The sequence below is a fragment of the Belonocnema kinseyi genome, chromosome 4, assembly GCF_010883055.1.
Source record: "Belonocnema kinseyi isolate 2016_QV_RU_SX_M_011 chromosome 4, B_treatae_v1, whole genome shotgun sequence".
Taxonomy (NCBI): domain Eukaryota; kingdom Metazoa; phylum Arthropoda; class Insecta; order Hymenoptera; family Cynipidae; genus Belonocnema; species Belonocnema kinseyi.
The window spans coordinates 86301560-86324758 of NC_046660.1; the positions used below are offsets into that span (position 1 = coordinate 86301560).

General features: G+C 27.3%; 1 protein-coding gene across 3 annotated transcripts in view; it reads right to left on the reverse strand.

The window, feature by feature from the left end:
- Positions 1–23199, reverse strand: part of LOC117171612 — a 42942-nt gene that overhangs the window by 10141 nt on the left and 9602 nt on the right. For 2 of the 3 annotated variants that reach the window (XM_033359073.1, XM_033359074.1), the window contains exons 2-10: positions 16850–17101; positions 11875–12171; positions 11155–11798; positions 7479–7694; positions 7110–7397; positions 6828–7026; positions 3986–4158; positions 3806–3903; positions 1056–1317 (exon numbers count right to left, since the gene is read on the reverse strand). In XM_033359073.1, the coding sequence (XP_033214964.1) occupies positions 1056–1317; positions 3806–3903; positions 3986–4158; positions 6828–7026; positions 7110–7397; positions 7479–7694; positions 11155–11798; positions 11875–12171; positions 16850–16979 (2307 nt within the window). In that variant the 5' untranslated portion in view covers positions 16980–17101. Of the gene's footprint in view, positions 1–1055; positions 1318–3805; positions 3904–3985; positions 4159–6827; positions 7027–7109; positions 7398–7478; positions 7695–11154; positions 11799–11874; positions 12172–16849; positions 17102–17412; positions 17554–23199 lie in introns of those variants that run through there. The other variant, XM_033359072.1, reaches the window with a different exon arrangement.

Here is a 23199-nt window from a genome sequence, read left to right on the forward strand (position 1 = left end):
AGGGTTCAAAGTTTTCTGATTCAAAGTAGAGAAATCCTAACACCAAATACAGGTTTGACCCAGAGAGCAGTTATAAATTTATGAACTTATATTTCTCTGCCATTCACTCATTGTCAGTGATCGGAACGTAATAATTAAGAAATTTTGAAATACATGCGGGAAATTCATTAGTCGAATAGACTAAAATGTCTGTAGAAATTACAAACTGTACAAATATAAAAATAAACACTTAATAATATTAAAGAACAATGTATAGATATTGCACTAAAAGTTTTATCTGTTAGAATAAAAATATAATAAGATGAAGAAAATAAATTGTTACTTATAAAAGAATATCAAAGTATGAGAAATAACAAAGATATATTTGGAAATAATCAAATAACTTTAGAAATATTACAAAATATATGAAACAGAAATATAAATTATACACTTAATTTTCTCTCTGGTATCTTTTAAAATAACCATGTCTTACAAAGCGTGGATATTTTACGTTTGTTATGAAATGCTGGCAATTTAATTTTATTTTAAATGCTTCTTGTCCAAGTTAAGTTTACCATCAGTGCGCCTCGAAGGTGTGCCGAGAGTTGCTCACAGCGCTCCAAGTGGCTCTTGGCAAACAATATGGGATGGTGCTATTTACGGGGAGCGGTGGGTAGAGGGGAAGTGACTTTTTTCGCCGAACGCGCCGTCTATATTTATGGCGGGTAACCAAGCTCGCACCGCATCTACGTTTATAATATCTTTGCTTCTGCTGTAAAACCTAAATGTGTCCGTCGATAATCATTATTTGCATAAATAAACTTTTTTCTTCCTCTAATTCTCTGCAAGGCCACAAACGATCCTTTAATATTTATTAAAATTTCCCGAAAAAAATTTCCGCGTTATTTAAACTTTTATTTTTAGATATGGGTGAAAAAATATTGATCTTAGGACTGACTTGATCAGCTGTTACACTCATCACATGGCCTTAATGCTTTAATTTTTCAATATTTCAAATTTGTGCTGTAAAAACAATCTTAATTAATCGATTAATTTATGAAAATATTGTGACTCACTCCAAGACAATTTTGTTTTCCCAAATCGTCCAAAGCTTTGTTTATTCGTCGCTTTATTTCCGTGCCATCGAGTTGTACGATTTTTTTGTGTTCCGTGGAAAAGGTGACCTTAGGAAACGATCCATCGAGCATTCCTTGATCGGATAAGTGGGATGATATTAAATGTCTCCAGTACTTAAGAGCATTCACCTTCACTTCCCAATGCAAATCTGAAACTGCTGCAACGGTCATCGTTTTTGACATAACATCTAATGTCGATTTCCTATAAAACAAGCATATTTCAAAATATTACATTTTAAGTTATAACGATAACTTTATTTTCAAAATTCCCTTATTTTTCTCTGATCAATTTTTTATTTTCCCAGATCATTATTATTTAATCACCAGTATTTTAATCTTGTGAAGAATTTTCAATCCAAAAGAGGACGAATTTTCAATAGAAAATGTAATTTGCAATGAAGAATGATTAATTTTAAAACAAATAGTTGAATTTCAAATAACAAAAGTAATGTTTAAGAGAACAGTTTTATTTACAAACAATTGGCTGATCTTTAAAGCAAACAGACGAATTAAAAAAAAAAGTTGAACTTTTAACCAAATGAACTTTCAACCTAGAATGATTAATTTTTAAACAAAAAACGATTTTTTTAGGGCATGGGAGATATTTCAATGAAAACAGGATATTAAACCAAATAGTCAAATTTTCAACAAAATATGTGAATTTCCAACAATAAAAGAACTATTTTCAACAAAAATTATGAATGTTAAACACAAAAATTTTTTTTTTAATAAAGTGGTTCATCCTTTCACCAAGTAGCTCAATTTTAAACAACAACAAAAAAGAATTTTCAAAGAACAGATAATCTAACCAACCAAATGTTATTTTAAATAAAAAACAATTGACTATTGAATTCACGAATTTTCAACAAAATAGCTGGATCTTCAACCAAAGAAGATTAATTTTCAATCAAACAGTTGCATCTTTATTTAAAAAAGATACAATTTCTACTAATAATATGAGTTTTTAAACCAAAATAGATGAATAAAAAAAATTAAACTCAACATAAAAATAAGAAATTTCAACAAAAAGTTAAATTTTGAACACGGAAATAGGAATTTTCAACAAAACTGTTCAATTTTCGACCAAAAAAAGTCTAAAAGTCGAATGTTTTGAAAAGCAGTTGACTTTTAAACCCAAAAAAATTAATTTTCAATACATAAGCTAACTTTGCGCTTGAGAAAGATGAATTTTTCTACCAAGTTGTTGAAATTTATAACAAAGTCATTTTTAACCAAAAAGTTCCATTTACAACCGAATACTTGATCTTTAAAGCAAAGAAGACGAATTTCCATTAAAACTGTTAAACTTCCAATCATATAGTTGAACGCTCAACCTACAAAGATGAAAAAAAGAGTGCAATGTTCATCCAAAGTGTTGCATTTTCAACAAAATAATTAAATGTAAAAGAAAAGAAAAGAAAGAATTTTTAACTAAAATTATGTATCTTTAAACAAACAAAAAAAAAGGATTTTTATTAGAGTAGTTCAATCATCAAACAAGTAGTTCAATTTTGAACGAAAAATGATTTTTATATTAGATAAACAATTTAATTTTAAAAAGAGACGTATTTTAAATAGAATAGTTCAAGCATCAACGAAAGAAGATTACTTTTTTATCAAACAGTTGCAATTATATATAAAAAATATGAATTTTCTACTAAAACAGATGAAATTTTAAACAAAACAGGAATCAAAAAAATACAGTTTAATTTTTAATCAAGAAAAATTTCAGTTGAGTTTTCAACTAAATAACATAATTTTTCACTAAAAATATAATCGTCAGGAGGAATCAACTTAAAAAAAAAATAGGCACAAAAATACAAGGCAAATAAAATACTAACAAGAATATTATATCAGGGTGGTCGCAAACCTTCACTTGCAAAATTCCATGATCAATTTTTCATTTTCCCTGAACATTACTACTCAAAGATTAGAATCTTAATTTTAATAAAATTTTTAGCGATAAAGAAGCTTAAACCTCTCCTGAATATCTTGTTAAAGGAAATTTGTATTTTTCTTCCAATTACATTCTTCTTTTGCTTCAGGAATTTAAAAAAAAATCTTGAAAGATTTGTATTGCAAAAGTATTTTGAAAAATTTTTTTGCATAGAAATTTTTGAAATTTGGCAACAATATACAAGGACAACTTCTTACACCCTATCACAACTTTTGCCGAACTATTTATACTGGTTGAGCCTACCCAAATTAGTCCCGAACCTTTATAATAATGTGCATTTCGGAAATCAACATTGAAATCTATTTGGAAATTGCTCATATATTAATAACAATAAATGTCAACCTAAAGAAAGTTTAAAAAAAAATAAATTTACTTTGTACGAATTTTCAGTGTGTTTGTTCAGAATAATAAAAAAGCTTGAATAATTATTTATATATAAATATTGATTTTATATTTACGATGGGATATCATTTAGTTTTTCTCGAAACGCTTTTTTTCACAGTTCCAATTTCAAATGTGCCCAATTTAAAAAATCTTTTATAAATGGAATAAAAAAATTTCAAATTAAAATAAAATTTTTTTATGTATTATCCTTATCAGTTATTTAAAGCGCTTCTTCAATCTTTATGGAAATTCACCGACTTTTGCAACCTTTTTTTTTAAATCCCGACTTTATGATACAAACTATAAACCATATTTAAAAAAATAAAAGGTGAAAATATGCTATACATACTGCCATTGCCGGTGAATGAATAATTCCGTAAGCAGGGCCACAGATTCTCTTCTTACGATTCCTTCACTCTCGCAATTAATTAAATTAATAGCTTTGTCCTAGAAAAAAGATACACGTAATGATTTTTGTTTAATTATCCCTCTTTAATTCAGTTGTAAATAAAGATTGTAACAATCTTACCGGAAAGTCGAGTTTCGATAGAACATTATTCCATAGTTTATCTATTCTGACAGACGTTGCGATTAAAGTTAAGGCAGAAGCTCTTACGTAACTTTCGCCATCGCTCATTGCAATCGAAAAAGCGATTTTTAGAAATTCGTGTTTAATAAGAAAATTCTGAAAAGCTGGATATTCTGTGAAAAGAGTAACTCAATTAAAGAATCAGAGTTGCCGCAAGACTTCAGTTTCAATATTCCCTGACTTTTACTTGATTTTTCTCTGGCCAATTTTGCATTTTCCCAGACCATTAATATTCAAATGACAGCATTTTATTCTTGTGACATTTTCAACATCGAATGTTTCATAAACAAAATAAATCAATTTTACATTAAAATTTAGAAGTGTAAAATTTATTTATTGAAATAAAAAAAATAAATTGTCTACATAAAAAGATGAATTACCAAAATAGTTTCAAACAAAACCGAATACACTTCAACCAGAAATAATTTTTCAATCAGAGTTGAATTTTCAATAAAATAATTAAATTTTTAACAAAATAGTGGAATTATTTACCAAATAGTTGATTTTCCATCAAAAATTAATTTTCTACCAAAAAGGATGAATTTACAATACAATAAATAAATTTTAAAACAATTACTTTGACGCGTTCATCCAATATATTCAAGATCAATTTTCAACAAAGCAACTTAATTTTAAATAAATAGTTGAATTTTCAGTCGAAAAAAGGTTAATTTTAAACAAAGTTGAATTTGTAACCAAAAAGAAATTTCAAATCAACAAGATCAGTTTTCTACCAAAAAATTTTAACTTTGAACTAAAAATGACCATATTTTAACAAAAAATGGAAAAGTAACATTCTCAGTTTCAAAAACTTACTTTTTAACCAAAAAAATTGCAACAAAATAGTTCAATTTTCAACCAAGAAGTTGAATTTTTAACTAAAATTATGAATATTTAACTGCAACACTTGAATTTTAAAACAGGAATATTATTTTTCAAATGAAAGGATTAATTTTCCACCAAAAACTACAATTTTTAACAAAATAGTTGAATCTTTAATTAAAGAAGACAAATTTTCAACCGAAAATGCAATACATTTTTAGATAAAAAAAATTAATTTTAAACCAAATATAAGGGTATTATTACCCTTCAACTAAATTCCACTAAAACAATGAATCTTTAACTGAAATAGTTAAATTCTCTAAAAACAAAATTAATTTTTATTTGAAAAGATAAAATGTTAAGCAAAACTTAATTAATTAAATTTTAAGTTAAAAAAATTCATGCAAACTCCTGTTTAAAAAAACAAAAATCCAACGACCAAATTTGAACCACAACGAACAAACAAAAACAAACAAAACAAAAAAATCCTATTGTAATCTGAAAAAATAAAAAAAAATAATTTTTGGACATAAATAAAAAAAGAGGAAAGAAAAATGAGAAAATTTTTCTTTCCTCATTTTTATTTTTGTCCCAAAATTATTATTATTTTTATTTATTTTTTTATTTTTTCAGATTACAATTGGTTTTTTGTTTTGTTTTTGTTTGTTCTTTGCGTTCCAAATTTGGTCGTTGGATTCTTGTGTTTTTTTTTTAACAGGAGTTTGCACCAATTTGATTATTGAACGTTAAGTAGGATGTTTAATTTAGAGTTTAATCTAATTTAAATTTCTTAAACTAAAAAAAAATTAATTCTTATCCAAACAGATAAATTCTCAACTACAACTATCAAGATTTCAATGGAAAGAAGTTTAATTTCAGTTTAAAAAATTACTTTCAACAATAAAAACTATCTTGAAAAAAATTTAGATTTTCAAACAAAGTGATGATATTTCAAATAAAAGTTTAAATATTTATAACTGGATTAGTTGATTTTTTTAACCAGAAACATAACATTTTATGTAAAATGATGAATCTTTAAGTAAAATAATTGAATTTTTGACCAAAAATACGATTTTTCAATTAAAAAAGTTTTTTTCAACCAAAAATTGAATTAAATTTTTAGTCAAAAAAGGAATGGTCAATCCAAACGATGAATTTTTAAATAAAATTATTGAATAATCAACTGGCATAATAGTTACATTTTGAATTTAAAGAAAAATAATTTAAAAATATATATCCAAAGAAAAAACAATTTTTTCATCAAACAACACAACCATAAAATCATAAAAAATGATGAATATTCAACCAAAAAATTGATGTTTAATAAAAGAATTTAAGTTTTAACCAAGCAATTGAATTTTGAAGTAAAAAAATATTAATTCGCAACGAACAATGTAAATAAATTTTCTATTAAAATTTTGAAATATTTCTTCTTTAAAATACTACTTCTACTCTAAAAACTGCTTGAAGTACTTTCTTTATCTAAAATTTAGAAGACGGAACTTTCAAATTGTGACGAATTCTGACATGGAAGAGAGATTTTTTATTAATTCCTTTCTTCTAAATCCGAATTATAATTGTTTTAAGAAATTCCTGTTCGATGTCAAAAATTCCTTCTTCCAAGTGAAATTATATTTCGTACCGAAACTGTAGATAAAGAAGAAATTACTTTTATAAAGCGACCAAAATAATTATCAAAATAATGAAAACTTGAACTTTGCTACGAAGAGAAATAATTCCTGGTTTCTTAATTAATTTCACGGTCATTTCCCGGTTTCTCGGTCAAGTCGCCACCCTGGCAAATACATTAAAAGACCAAAATCTAAAGCTTGTCATATTTTTCTATTTTTTTTTAAAATCCCTGACTTTTCTCTCACCAACGGCCACCCAAAAAATGCTTGATTCTTTTTTTTTAACTTTTCAATTACTACTCTTGATTTTTTTAAAAATATTTGCTTACTAATTTCTGAGATCGCTGAGATCGTATTCAGAACCTCGAGAACGCTGTCGACGACTTCCCAGTTGGGATTGTGAATTGCTTTGAATAACGTCGGACCAATTTCATTCATGTGAAAATCAGAATCCACAAGAAGTGCCAAATTCGGTGGCATGAAATTCTGGATGCAGAGTTTGAAAAGTCTCAAGGCTTTAACGCAAATCTGATCATTTAAAATCATATTAATAAAATTTTACAAACAAACAAAAATTATCTTCAGATAAAAATTTCTTCTTTGTTTATTACCGTAGCTTCTACGCCTGAATAGTCTAAAATTCCGTTGGCGAGCGACAAAATGCAAATGGTCTCCACACACTCTTGCCATTTAAGTTTAAATTTCTCTATCAGAGCTGTGAGACCACCAAGAAGTGCCGAAAGTAAAATTGGTTTCTCAATAATCGGATTGCCCTCGAGCAAGATCTGATAAGGTTTATGCACACGCTCCCTAGATTTCGCGTTCTTATCAGAACGGCTTTCCATAGTGTAGTTCTCCAATACGTAACACATCGTTTGAAAAACAATGATTGCTACATCCTGCAGAGGAAAAATACTTGATAAATTTAGAAAATTGATCTTTCAGAATAAAATAGAATGTACTTATAATTAATTTCGTACTCTGTCCAGATAATCGATGATTTCTAGGAGCAATTGTACAGTCGATTTGGCGATTTGTTCCATGGGAAGATGTTTACTCTTCAGGATCACTTCTCTAATATTGAAGGATATTCTCTGAACGTTAAGACATGTGACTTCGAACATTTTGTTAACGTAGGTGTCGAAAAAATCAAGCTTCGAATTCTGTGCTCCAAATGTTGAAGACAATGGCATTAACTGTAAGAATACAAAATTAGATTGAAACAATTTCACGGAATGATTTTTTATTTTTTAATCTTATCAAACTAATATCTTTTGAAATTTTAAAAACCTCGGTCAACTCTTTGAAAATCTTGTTGACTCTTTGGAATGTTTATGAAATCTTCGAGATCTTTTAAAAAATGCACGTATTTGAACAATAATTGAAACAGATTTTCATTTTAATGTTTAAAATATTGCACATTAACCAGATAGTTGAATTTTGGACCAAAAAATTTAATTTTCATCCAAAGAAGATGATTTCTATGCAGCAAAACACATAAATTTTCAACCAAATCGTTGAGTTTTCAACCAAAAAAGAATAATCTTAAAAAAAACTTCAATTTTTATCTAAGAAATATCAGCTTCAGCCAAAAATTGAACAGTTAAATTTTCAGTTACTAAAATTAATTTTCCATCCAACAAACAAAAATGGTAACTAAAGTGATAAATTTTTATCTAGAGTGATGAATCTTCAACCGGAATATACGAAATTTTAACGAAACAAAAAATAATATTTAGAAAAAGGGTTTTAATATCAACCAAGTGGTTTTGTTTCAAACCAAAAAAAGGAATTTTCAAACTAGAAGATTAATTTTTTACCAAAAAGTACGATTTTTCACCAAATATATGAATTTTTAACGCAATACTTTAATTCTAAACTAACAAACACAAATTTCCAAACATTAAAAACATTTTTAAAAAAAGAGAATGAAAATGATGAACCTTCAACTGGAATATTTGAATGTTGAACCAAAAAGATGAATTTTCAACCAAGAAGATTAATTTTTACCAAACGAGACGAATTTTCGATTAAAACAGAAAAACATTCATCCAAAAATTGAATTGTTACATTTTCGGTTTAAAATACATTTCTAACAAATAAAAAAAGAACAACTTTAAAAAAAATAAGTTCAAGTATCAACTGGCACCGTTAAATTGCCAGTCATAAATTAATTTTCAGAATTTTTTTTTAACAAAATGGTTAATTTTATAATCAAAGTGACGAGTAATAGAAAACATATTATTCGCATTAATAAATGCCTTGTTGAGGGTTGCTACAATATCCCAATTTATAAATTCTTAGTTATAAACCCAACCATAGACGTAGAAGGTTGATAATAGTAAAGCAAACAAGTTTTGTTTCTGAATACATTTTAAACACTTTTCAGTCGAGTTTTCAAATCAAAAAGATAAATTTTGAACATAAGAAATACATTTTTAACTAAAATTATGAATCTTTAACCAAAAATATGAATTTTTAACCAAATACTTGGTTGAATTTTCAACCCAAAATATTAATTTTCTACGAAAAAAGACTCGTTTTTCAACAAAAAAGTACATGAATTTTCATCTAAAAAAAATCAATTTTCAACCAAAATTAGAATAGTTAAAATTTTAGAAAAATAAAGGTTTGACAAAAAAAAAACGAATTTTCATAAAAAATGATTTTTTAACCAAACAAAGAAGAATTACATTTTTCAGTTAAAGCGATCACTTTTTCAACGACAAAGATTAAAAAAAAAAAAAAGATTTACAAGCCAAAACTAGAATAACTCCATTTACAGTCCGAAAAGTAAATTTTAAACAAACAAAAGAAAAACAAGTTTTCAGCAAAATTATTTAATCTTCAGCTAAAAATATAAATTTTCAAACAAAAATGAATTAGTTGAAAAAATAAATTTTCAAATAAGAAGAAACGAATTTTTCAGCCAAAGAAATTAATTTTTAATGGCAGTGATGAATTTTTAACCAAATAGTGAAATTTTCAACTAAAAAGAAAAATTTTCTATGAAAAAATAAAATACTTACATTTTTAGTTAGTAAAATTGATTTTCAAATAAAAAAGATACGAATTTTCAACAAAACAGTTAAATTTTCAAACACAGAAATTAATTCTTGACAAAAAAGACAAGGTTTCAACTAATGAGAGTATTCTTCTACCAAAAAAAGACGGATTTCCAACAAATAGTTAAATTTTCACCTAAAATCCTTAAATTTTCAACTAAAAATAGAATAATTAAATTTTTAGAACTAAAATTAATTTTCAATAAAATTCAAAGTAAATTTTCAACGAAATTTTTGATAGAAAATTAATTTTTTTATTTAAAAATCGATGTTTTTAGTTTAAGATTCAACTTTATGCTTGAAAATTAACATTTTTGTTTAAGAGTTCATCTTTATTGGTTGAAACTTAAACATTTTGGTTGAGAATTCTTGCATTTTATTTTAAAAATCGTCTTTTTTGGTAGTAAATTAACCTTTTTGTTTAAAAATTCATCTTTTTCAGTTGAAAATTGAACTTTTTGGTTGAGAATTCTTGAATTTGATTTAAAATTCGTTTTTTTTGGTAATAAATTAACCATTTTGGTTTAAAAATTCATCTTTTTTAGTTAAAACTTCAAATTTTTGGTTCATAACTCTTGAATTTTTTAAAAAAATTGTTCATTTTTGGTAGTAAATTAACCTTTTTGTTTAAAAATTCATCTTTTTCAGTTAAAAATGAAACTTTTTGGTTGAGCATTCTTGGATTTATTTTTTTTCGGTAAAAAACTAATATTTTTATTTTAAATTCATCTTTTTGGTTTAAAATTTAACAACTAGGTTTTAAAATTGAAATAATTACTTAAAACTTAAATTTTTTTCTTTCTTACAAATTCAAAGTTTTGGTTGAGAATTCTGAAACATTATTGAAAATTCATCTTTCTTGTTAGTAAATTAATCTTTTTAGTCGAAAATTCCACTTTTTGGTTGAGAATTCTTCAATTTGGTTAAATTTCGTTTTTTTTTTCTAAAGAAAATTAATCTTTTTGTTTAAAAAAGCCATCGCTTTGGTTAAAAATGTAACAGCTAGATAGGTTTAAAAGTTAAACTATTTTCTTAAAAATGCATTTTTGCTAGACGATTCAAAATTTTAGTTAAAAATGTATCTTTTTTGTTGGAAACTGAACCATTCTGTTCAAAATTCTTCTTTTTGTTGTTTCAAAAATTACTTTGGTAATTGAAAACTCACCTATTCCATTTTTGGTCGAAAATGGTTCTTTTTCAAGTAAAAAGAACATTTTTTGTTCAAACTGAACAGTTTTGTTGAAAATTAATCTAATTTAGTTGAAATTTCAACTTTTTGGTTGAGAGTTCTTGTATTTTGTTGCAAAAATCGCATTTTTTGGTATATTATTAACTTTTTAAAATTAAAATTTCATATTTTTGATTTGATAATTCAAATCAAAATAAAACATGATTTAAAATATAGAAATTTATGGAATCTTTGCAATGTTTTAGATGTTTTAAAATCTTTGACATCTTTCAGACTCTTTTAAATCTTGCACAAATTGTTTTCAAATTTTTGCGAAATCGTCAAAGTTTTGTTATATCTGTGAAATCTTGAAACCTAGTGTAAACTAAAAAATCGAGTGGATAATCTCTCGTCAATACTTACCATTAAACAAATGATCTGATGTTCAAATTTGTATGGTAGTCCCAAATTAACATTACAGAGCGAGTTGAGTCTCTTCCAATAAATCATGGTGTACTTCTTCGATTTTACAATATCGAGAATGTATTCCTTCGATAGCAACAGAAGGATCCCGTGGCACAAATTTCGCCGAAAATCTTCTGAAGTTTCTTTACTTACTGGCTGTAAAGGATCCTTGATACCATCTTTTAATCTAGTAAATATTGTCAAGAGCCTTAATTCCAAGATATGCTGTAATACACGCGTACTGATGCAAGCTTCGAAGATTGCTTTTACTCGTGCTTCCAAGCCTATCAGCTCTTCGATTAGGGCAGGAATCGGATTATTGAAACTTTCGAAAAGAGTGTTCTCGAGTATACAGGTAACTAAATCTAGAGTTGTGCATAAAAGAGCATTTTCGTTCATGTAATTTTCCTCGAGAGCGAGGTGAGATTGAGCATTGCAAGAGGTTTGAGTTAATGGTGCCACTGCAGCTAAAATAATATCTGTGCAGAATTTGGTGTCCCCTGATTCGTAGAGTAAAAGCGTCCAGATAAACTTTTGACTTTCTCGGGTTACGTAAAGCGTGTGATTTATATGTGCGAAACTTATCACATCTCTCCAAATACCTGTAAGAAAAAATTGAAATAGGAATCACAAAATGATTGTGCTTTGTATTTCAATGTTTTGAAAATAATTAGGTACCTGATTCTTTTATCCATTGTCTACCAGCTGGATGTTTGATGATGTGACAAAGCATAGATGTGTAAGCCATTTTGACTGAGGCCGGTAGATCTTTTTCTCGTAAACAAAATATGGCACAAAGTTTATTGAAGACATCTTTTCCTTCCCACTGCACAAAAGCCAGATCTTCTTGGGCAATTAATCCGACCAATTTTATTGTAAATGATGTCACAGCCTGGCAGGGTATTTGATTAGAGCTCCACGTGTCCAAAGCCTTTGGTACCCATGCTTGGAAAAGCTGGCGATGGTTTTGCCTCACTAGTTTGAAAAAAAATGTTGTGGAAAAAAAACTGTACTTTTGTATGATATAAAACCATTTATAGAAATATAAATATGTAATATCTTAAGACATGAATAATAGGTTTCGTTAGATTTCCTCAGATTTTGAAAGGGGCTATTCAAAAACGACGTCACGCTACTTTGAAACTTTCTTCGACCCCTCTCGTTCTTCGTCAAAGATCATCACACAAAACTTGAACTCCCCAGGGTTTCATCCTAAACACGAACAACACTCCCCTTTTTAAGTATTTTTTTTCTTCGATTTTATTTGATAAACGCCTGAAGTAAAATTTAAAAAAATCATCATTTCAGACCAAACAGGTGCATTAACAACCAAATATTTAAAATGTTCAACAAAATAAAGGAATTTTCAACAAAATAGTTGAATTTTTAACCAAATGGTTTTTAGAAAAACTAAATAAACAAAAACAAAATAATCACATTTTAACAAAGAACTTCAATTTTCAAACAAATAGTTGAATTTTCATTTAAAAAATATGTATTATCAACGAAAATATAATAGTCGATATGTCAACCAAAAAATGATTTTAATTTAAATTAAAAAACAGTTCATCTAACCAAAAAGATGAACTTTCAAGCAAAAACAGTTGCAATTTTAACCAAATAGTTAAATTTTGCAACAAACGAACGATATTCAATCAAAGAGATACATTTTTTAACAAAGTGGTTCAACCTTCAATCAAGTAGTTCAATTTTCATCTAAAGAAGATAAATTTTTAACGAATAAACTAATAATAAATATTTAAACCAAAAAAGATATCGACTTTAAATTTAAAAAAAAGGTCGAATTGGACCAGAAGGACGAATTTTCAACATATAATTTAAATCCTATACTAAAACAGATTAATTTGTACACAAACAATTGCACTTTTAACAACAAAATCAAATTTATACCCAAAGAGTAGAATTTTCAACCAAAAAACATTTCACATTCAAAAGGGGGAAAATATTGCAACCAAATTGTTGAATTTTTAGTTCAAAAAGGCGAATTCTCTATAAAATAGTTAACTTTTTTACCAAAAAATATGAAATTTGAACCAAAAAGTTAATTTTCAACCAAGTAGTTGAATTTTCAATAAATAAAATTAATTTTCTAACAAAAAAGACGAATTTACTACAAAATGCATGAATGTTCAAACCAATATTAGAATTTTCAATTAACTATTTTTAACCAAAAAAGCAAACACATTTGCAGTTAAAAAATTAATTATCCATAATATAGTTTAATAAAAAGATTTACTTTTAAGAAAATAGCTGAATTTTCAACTAGAATGATGAATCATTAAAGAAAATCAATTTTTAACAAAGGAATTCAACTTCCAATCAAGTAACTGAATTTTCCATAAAAAATGTGAATTCTAATCGAAAAACAAGTTGAATCCTGAACTAAATCAGATTAATTTTTAACCACGAAGAATTATTTCCTACAAAAAAAGACAAAACTTTCAATTAAAATTATAAAATTTTAAACCAAAAAGGGAATAGTTGCATAGTTATATGTATTTCCCAAGAAAATGTTTGTCTAAAAACCATTAGTTTTTAACCAAAAATTGAAAAATTAATTTTCAACAAAATAGTTATACTTTAAAAGTTTAAATCAAATAAATGAATCATCAACTAATAAAATAAATGTCTAACCACGTGGTTCAACTTGCAACCAAGTAGTTGAATTTTGAACGAAAAGATTAATTTTCTATAAAAAAGTCAATTTTCAACAAACTTTGAACAGGGTGGTAACTATTTTTTGAATCTTCGACTCCCGGCTTTCTCCTGGCAAATATTTGTGATTTCTCCCGGCTTAGAAAAAAATTAACTTTCCTTGCGAAACCCATAGATTTTTCACATACATTATTTATTGTGGAAGTCGATAAACACCAGCAAACATTTATTGCTTAGCATGAAAATATGCAAATTTAAAAACCCATTACTAAACCATTTCTTTAATATAAGATTTTAAATAACTTTGAAACAATAGTTAATAATTTCGAATTACAAGCATCTGAAATTGAAAAAAATATACAAACGATTTTGGAAAATTTAATTAGACAAAGGAGTTGAATTGCATAATTTCTGGGTCGAAGCGCTCAAATATCAACATTTTTTATTCGAATTGGAGAATCACAAAACTAGTATGATTTTAGATTAAAATTTCTAAAATAGGTCAAAATCAAAACTTTAAAATTATATTGAAGAATAGAAACTTTTGAACTTGAACATTTCTAGTCCAAAACTTTAAAACTTAAAGGAATGAGAACTTCATTTACAACTGAAAAAAATGTTAATCACCGAAAATTGTGATAATAAAACTTTTTTTAAACTCAAACAATAGTTTTTAAATTGCTAAGGATCCTTTCCAAAATTCAACCAATTTAATTTTAATTGAAAAATTCAAACCCACGAAACGGACAAATTAAAAATTTAGCGTTTACCATTCAAAAAGTAATTTAAAAATGAATTGAAGACAATAAATTAGTTTCAAGGCCTCAAGATGAAACTGTTTTCGAATTGCACATTAAAATTTATAATTTTGAATAAAAATTATATAAATTTTAAAGACAATAAGTATATTATTAATAAGTATCATATCATTTGTGTATAATGAATTCAATGATAAATTTAATAGTTAAATTTTCAACAAAAAACTATCAATTTCGAACCAAAATTAAAATAATTATATTTTCAGTTTGAAAAATTAATTTTTATCAGTGAAAAACGAATTTTCAACAAAATAGTTAAATTTTTAGCTAAAGGTATAAATCTTTAACTAATATAATGAATTTTTAACAAAGTGATTCATTTTTCAACTAGGTAGTTGAATTTTGAATGAAAAGATTAATTTCCTATAAAAAAGGCCATTTTAAACAAACTAGATCAATCTTCAAACAAAACATTTAATTTTTAAAAAAGCAGTTAACCTTTCAAAACATTATTTGAATTTTCAATCAATTTTAAATCGAAAATGGAATAAATTTTCAACAACAAAAAAACGAATTTTCAACAAAATATTAAAATTTTCAATCAAAGGCATGAATTTTAAACTAATATGATGAATTTTGAATAAAGTGGTTCAACTTTCAAACCAATAGTTGTATTTTGAACCAAGATTTATTTTCTACAAAAAAAAAACGAATTTTCAAGAAAATAGATAAATCTTCAACCAATAAAATGAATGTTTAGCGAAATAGTTCAACTTACAAAATAAATGAATTGTAAAGAAAATTAAACAGTTGAATTTTCAAATAAAAACGATTAATTTTCAAACAAAAATAGAATAGTTACATTTTCAGTTTGAAAAATGAATTTCTAATCTTTAACAAATATAATGAATTTTTAACAGTGTGGATCAACTTCCAAACAAGTAATTTAATTTTGAAAGAAGAAGATTAATTTTCTATCAAAAAGAGGCGATTTTTCAACAAAATAGATCAACAAAAAAATTGAATTTTTAACAAATAAAAAACGAATTGTTAATGAAATAGTTAAATGGTCATCCAAATAGATGAATATTTAATTAATATAATGATTTTTTTTAACAAAGTTGTTCAGCACTTAAAAAGCTAGTTTAATTTTAAACGAAGAAGACTAATTCTCTACAAAAAAAGGAGAATTTTCAACAAAATAGACACGCCTGCAACCAATAAAATGAATGTTTAGAGAAGTAGTACAAATTTCAAGAAATTAGTTGAATTTTCAACCAAAAAAGATGAATTCTCAATGTACAATTTAATCGTTACATTTTGAACTAAAAATGATCAATTTTCCACCAAAAATGGAATAGTTCAATATTCAACAAAATAGTTACATTTTCAATCAAATACTATCTTCAACTAATAAAATGAATTTTTAACAAAGTGGTACAACTTACAACCAAAAATTCGCAACGAAAGAAAATGAATTTTCAGACAAAAAATGGATTGGTTAAATTTTTAATAAGGAAAATTAATTTTCAACGAAATAGTTCAATCTTGAACCAAATAGTAGAAATTTTTAATCAAAAGTTATATATTCTGAACTTAAAATATAATAGTAGAAAGTTGAATTTTCTGATTAGATTGCAGAGGAAAACGAGAAAAAGAGGAATTCTTTAAAAACAGGGAAAAGAGGGGAATAGGAAAGAGTGTGAATTCTGTACATATTTAGATGCTTTGCTTGTAAGATAAGAACCATTTTTATTTTTTCAATAATTTCAAAAAATTGTTATTCTCGTTTATATTTACCACGTGCGACGTGACATTCCGCGTTAACTCCTCCATCTCTACGGTAAAAAACCTGTTACAACCTGTTATCTCCCTCCCATCCGGACAGTGTGGCGTACTTTTTGAATGGTCCAAATCCGGTAAGAAGGTTCACATTGGAATAGCAAATTTGGTACTTTACTCGCGAATCAAGCATAATTATACGGAGTAAAAAGCTGTTTAAAAAATTCAATTTTTGACAGTATGCATAAAAAAACTGAGTCAAAGCCAAACTATGAAGCTATTGAAACATTAGAATGCTAATTTAATAAAAAAATTAATCGTATTCGATGCTTCATAAACAATACTGCTTAAGTGAATTGTCTTGCATTTTCTGTCTCGATATGGAGAATTGCATTTTTAAGGTTAGCATTCAAAATATGTAAAAAGAGAATACTTACGTTCAGTCTTGTCATCGGCAATTTGTGTCAGTAATAAATCAAGATAGGTTGTAGAAACTATATTATAATTTGGTAGCAAAAACAATTGCAATGCTTCTTCCAACTTTTCGACCTTGTAGAACGATGTCATCGTCAACAAAGGAGTTTATACCTTATCGAACCAATGCCTTCTTTTTTTTATAATTGCCCAGCACAGCCAGTTATCATTGATTGTTACACAAGTATCCTTCAGAAGCATGAAACCTTGAGCAACTATAACAGGATAAATATTATTCCATGACCTCTAATGAGAAGTGTGCATTTGATCTGAGGCAGCTTAACAACAAAACCAAGAAAATAGTTTAATCATTTGTTTCAATCTCTCAATCATGGAAATTGGCTTATTCCTATATTTCTGTTCTCATCGCCTCTTTTACTCTTAAAATCACTACTTGCTCTCAATCACGTTATCAAAAATGTACACTCAACGATTCCAAGTTGTTTTCTTATTCAATAATTCATCACTTTTCCGGCACTTTCTAAGTTATTTATTTCACCGAAAGTTACACCTAAAACATAGTTACCTTTGTTGTACTTTTTCCAGCGCTTTTCCTCATATATTATCTCTTAATCCTTTCTTCTTCAGGCGACCAAAACAAACAATTTACATGTACTGTGACCGGTGTCAACTGCAATGATCCCAGAACTGAAACGAGATGCGGTCCCATACTATACAAGGCTATGTCCGTGTGAATATAGTGGGAGACGCTGTAAACGACTGAGTTGCGCGCGCAACCCATTTCTCCTCTTCTGAATTTGAAAACTCGAAGATGCACGATTGCCGGTCGAAGCACTTCGTCAATTCTATTTATATATCTATCTGCTATTCTAACAGCTAACTGCTTTGAAATAAATTCAGGAGATTGGGACTTTAATATTTCCAGATTTCGATGCTGACGATTCTCATGATTTGAATAGATCGCGCGCCTCTTGATATGCGTATATTTTGAGGTTATGTTATTTCATGTATAAAATATAAATTATATAAATATTAATACAATTATATATATACGTATATTAATAATGATAATATTATAATTATGTTATATTATAATAGTATATTTTTTTTATTTTAAGGTTTATCTCTTTCGTTGAAAATACATTTTTGAAACTGACAATCAATCAATACCATTTCTGGTTAAGAAATCATGTGTTTTGTTAAAAGGTCGTCTTTCTTTGTAGAAATTAAATTGTTTTATGGAAAATTTATACTTTTTGATTAAAAATTACATTTTTTGGTTGAATTATGAACTATAAATATGTTTTCGTTGTAAAGTCGTTCTGTTGTAAATGCAAATATATTGTTAAAAATTAAAATTATAAGTTTTGGGTGGAAATACTTCTTTTGTTTTTAAAATTAAATAATTTCGTTGAAAGTTCATGTATTTTGTTGGAAATTGACCTTATTTAGTAGAAATTTAATCCTTTTGGTTGAAAATTTTATCATTTTTGATGAAAAATGCAATTGTTTGGTTAAAATATCAACTGTACATCTTCTTTGGTTTGAAAGTGGACTATTTCACTAAGAGTTGAACTACTTTCTCAAAAAAATACGTTTTTTTAACAAGGTTTTTTAATTATGATTGAAAATTTAACTATTTGGTTGAAAGTTTAACTCTTTCATTGAAAACTCATATTTTTCGCTTAAAAATTTCAATTTTTTGTAGATAATTCGTCTTTTTTACTTTAAAATTAAATAATTTCTTTAAAAATTCATGTATTTTGTTTAAGATTTGTCTTTTTTTGTAGATTATCAATTTTCTTGGTCGAAAATGCATCTGATTGGTCGAAAATTTAACAACTTTGTTTAAAATTTATTTTCTTCTTTAAAAAATTATTTATCTTTATCTGAAAATGTAACTATTATATGATTGATTAAAAAATAATCGCTTATATTGGTTAAGTTGGAAAATCGTTTTTTTTTGTATAGAATATTAATCTTCTTGGTCAAAAATTCACCTTTTCTCTTGAAAATTTAACAATTTTGTTGAAAATTCGTTTTTTTGTCTTGTTCAATTCAATTTTTTAGCACAGTTTTTTTATCTGGAAATTGTACTATTCCATTTTTGTTTGAAACTTTATCCTGAACATTTTATTAGTTAAAACACCAATTATTTGATAGAAAATTAATTTATTTTGTTGAAAAGTAAACTTTTGGGTTGAAAATTGATTTATTGTGTTAATTAGATTTTTTCCTAAAATTAAAAAACTGCAAAATAAAACAATTGCCTTAAAATCGTTCTGATTCCTTTTTTTTTAAATTTTTTAAATCTTTTCAAATACTCACTTAAAATTAATTTTTCAAACTAAAAAATCATTTTCAATTTTCTTAGCAATCACAACAATTTTTGTTATTCTTTTTGAATACTTTACAATTCTCCAAAGCTTTTTTTAAATCTGCAAAAATCTACATCGTGTTTCAAGTTATTTCAAATAATTTCAAGTTTTAAATTAATTTTGAATATCATTCTAAATTAAAATTGTAGCGTTCAAACTTAAAATTTAGCTCATTACAATTTTAACAAATCAAGGCTTTTTATTTCTAACCACTCTGTTCAAATTTGTATAGTTTTTAATTGTTGTTTATAATGGCTTGTCCCAGATCTGAATTATATATTTTTTTCAAAAAATCTCTGATCCAATTCAGAAATACATACAATTGCTTTGAAAAAAATTTTTAATTCAGAAATATTTCATTTAAACGCTCAATAATTCATGCGTATAAAACACAAACTTTTAACACCTTTTAATTTTACAATTTTTTAAATTAAATTATTTTAAAATACGAAATAAACGTCTAAAAATTGTTATGACTTTAACATTTGAGAGATTTCTGGTTAAAAAATACAAAATAAATCTTCAACAACAAAAGAAGTTTTAATTTTTGATTAAAAACTGTTGAACTCATCCAAAAAGATATTAATTTTACACAAGAGTTGACTTTTTAGCCAATAAGGATTCTTTTTAAATTGTTGAATTTCAAAGCCAAAAAGATGATGTTTTTACAAAACAGTGTAAACTTATTTTTAAACGGAATAGTTCAAGGACTTCTGGTTTAAAAATATAAACTTACTTTCAATGCTTTGAATTGAAGAATAAATAAATAAATTTTTTAATGTTAAAGACTGAAGCATTTTGATCAATATAAATGGATTAATTACAATTATTTTGTAATTGGAAACTTTTTAAATTATAAATTGAATTCGTGTAATGCAAATTAATCGTGTGTTCGACCTCAGTTTAATTACATTCAAAATTATTTCTTAGCATAATTATATAGGTTGAAATTTTGATTTTAGTACCTTAGAATTAAGTATTAATTTTTTACAGCATTTTGAACTTGAAACAGGTTCAAATTACACAGACATTTTAACATGTAAAAAGTATATATTCAAAACTTAAATTACTAAATTGGAAGGAAGGTTATGTAATGAAAGAAAAACAACAATTTTGAGCCGTATATATATAAATATATTGGCTCGGTGGAAAAAGCCTGAAAGGCATAAAAAACCACCGAAAATGACTCCTCGCCTCTAACAAACTAAAAATAAATAAAATCATTTTATAGAATGTATACATGAAAACAAAATCGGGGTGCTTTCTGGCCGTGAGTCCCCTCGCCTCTCACAAACCGAAAATAATTAAAAACATTTTATAAAAAATATACATCAAATAATCGGGGTGCTTTCTGAGCGTGAGTCCCCTCGCCTCTCACGAACGAAAAATAAATACAAGCATTTCATATATTATATTAATAAAAAACAATATCGGGGTGCTTTCTGAACGTGAGTCCCCTCGCCTCTCACAAACAGAAAATAAATCAAATCATTGCATATAATACATAAATAAATAAAAATATCGGGGTGCTTTCTGAATGTGAGTCCCCTCGCCTCTCACAAACGAAAAATAAAAACTAAATATACTTCATTCACACACACATTCAATCATCATTCGCCCCGGCATGCACAGTTAAAGTCTTCATTTTCTTATTTGGCGGTTCGTATAAAATTTCAGACGACATTCGAGACAAATGATCATCTGAAACCACAGCAGCTCGAGCAGTTTGGTTTTGCTGATGCACTGCCGATTTTACGACGGTAATAGCATTAACGCTATCTGTCGATAAGCGATTACGCTTTTTCGTCGAAACATCGGGTAAAATCGATAAGGTCCTTTCTGCGGCAGCATTTGAGTGAAGCAAAGATCTAATGTATCCTACCAATTTCGTCAATTGGGGATATTTGGCATTACCGTTCGCGTATTTATTAGATAAAAATTTTTTCCACATCTCATCGAAAGGACGCATGTCTAGTTCAGGTTGCCAAGAAAAATCTCTATACACGAGGCGCCATTCCGCTTTTAAAGCAGCCTTGTCGAAGTTTCCACCAAATTTTTTTGCAAAAATAGAAAATGTCCTCCAAATTGGTGTCTCTTTCGCTATCTTGCAAAACTTGTGTAGCGTCAAAGACAGACAATTTTGCGAAAAATTCATCCCCAATGCAGTACAACCTACTCGAAATTTGAGAAGCGGCCTCAACTAAAAAAGAGAGACAATTTTCTCGAATTTGACGTATAATTTCTGCATTTACAACGATATTCTGAGACAATTCCTCAAGAATATCGTTGCATTCTGATCCAAAACTTACAGTCTCTATCGATTTCTGATTACCCGGTGAAGAAAAATCAATCTGCTCTGTCCCCAAAAACTTCAACAAAGGTGCTTTCAGAAAGAGTCTCGCGACTATTTGAAGAAATTGAAGACTCTTTGAGTGCAAAAGATGCACTCTTGTTTCCGAGTGTTGAAAAAATAACTTAATTTTATTAAACTCGAATAAAATGAACTCTAAGAAAGCTAAATATGCTTTCGTTCTTGGATCTTCCAAGTTATTTTTGATTTCAAGAAAAGTTGCATTAGATTTTTCGGTAAAGCATAATTCATCAAAATACTGTAACAATGAACCATACCCTTCTCTTATCCGGTGAATACAATCATGGCGACCGAGCCATCGCGTTTTCGCGTAATTAAGAATCTTGAGACACTTTCCTGGATAAGCTAACATAAACTGCTCGAACGCTTCTGAACACTTAGTACTGTTTATATGATGTACAACTGATTGCAGAAAACTTTCGATGTAGGATGGCATCTTATTGCAAGCATCTTTTGCAGCTAAAGCGAGTTTGTGGCATATGCAAGCGATTACAAGAATTGAAGGATTTTCTTGCAGAATTAAAGTCTTAAATGAATTTCTGTCATCTATCATAACTGATGCATTGTCAGTCGAAATGGCTAAGATATTTGAAAAAGGAATTTTATTATCGTTCATGTAACTTTTAAAAACTTTAAAGATACCTTCTGCACTTAAATTTGTTGAATCAAGAGTTATTAATTTAGCTAATCCCGTCGTAACATCGAGAGTTTCACAATCGACAAACAAGGTAAGAAATGTCATCCATTTCACGCATCTATTTGGATCACTTGTCTCGTCAACATAAACGGAGAACTTGGTTTTCCTGAGGAATTCAAATAAACGTGATTCTTCAGCAGGACCAAGTACATTGCGAACAATATTAGACATTTTCGTTGCACCTGCAGTCATATGCTGAAGGATGGTTGGATCGGTTTCTTGGAAAAATGTTAAAATTTTTGGCATCGTACTATACGGAATATTTGCAGCGCAACCTAAATTTGCAAATTCAATTTCACGAGTTTTCTTTCGATCTTCGAAAGATTGAATTGACTCACGAATATTTTCGGCTTGAATATCCAGTAAAGTTTCGATGCCAGTATCAATACTATTCTGGATATGTTCTGGTGCTTCTGCATGACGAATAAGGTTACCGACACCACCCGTACACATCCTATCAACATTACATAAGGTGCAATGAAAGTTATTCGCGTCTGTGGGTACCAGTTGCAACCAAGATTTGAAGCGAATGTCCTCTAGCCATTTTGGTAAAAATTTGTGGCTCGCGTCTTCCTTTTTCTACATTTAAACTGATTATTTTGCATCTTTTGATGCCTTTTAGATTCTATATGAACTCGCAATCTGTGCTTATGAACCACATCATATTTTTGCTTGCAAATGGTGCACAAAAACTTCTATACATCGTTTCTAAATTTCTAAGAAATTTTATGGCATTTCATTAAATTTAGGATAATGTTAAGGAATTAAAAAATATTCTACGAAATTGAATGAGATTTTAAAGATATTAAGTGATTGCGCGGTATTTCGAAGAATTTTATGAAATTTCTAGGGATTTCAGGATATTTTTGGGAGATTAAGTAATTTTAAGGACTCAAATGATTTCAA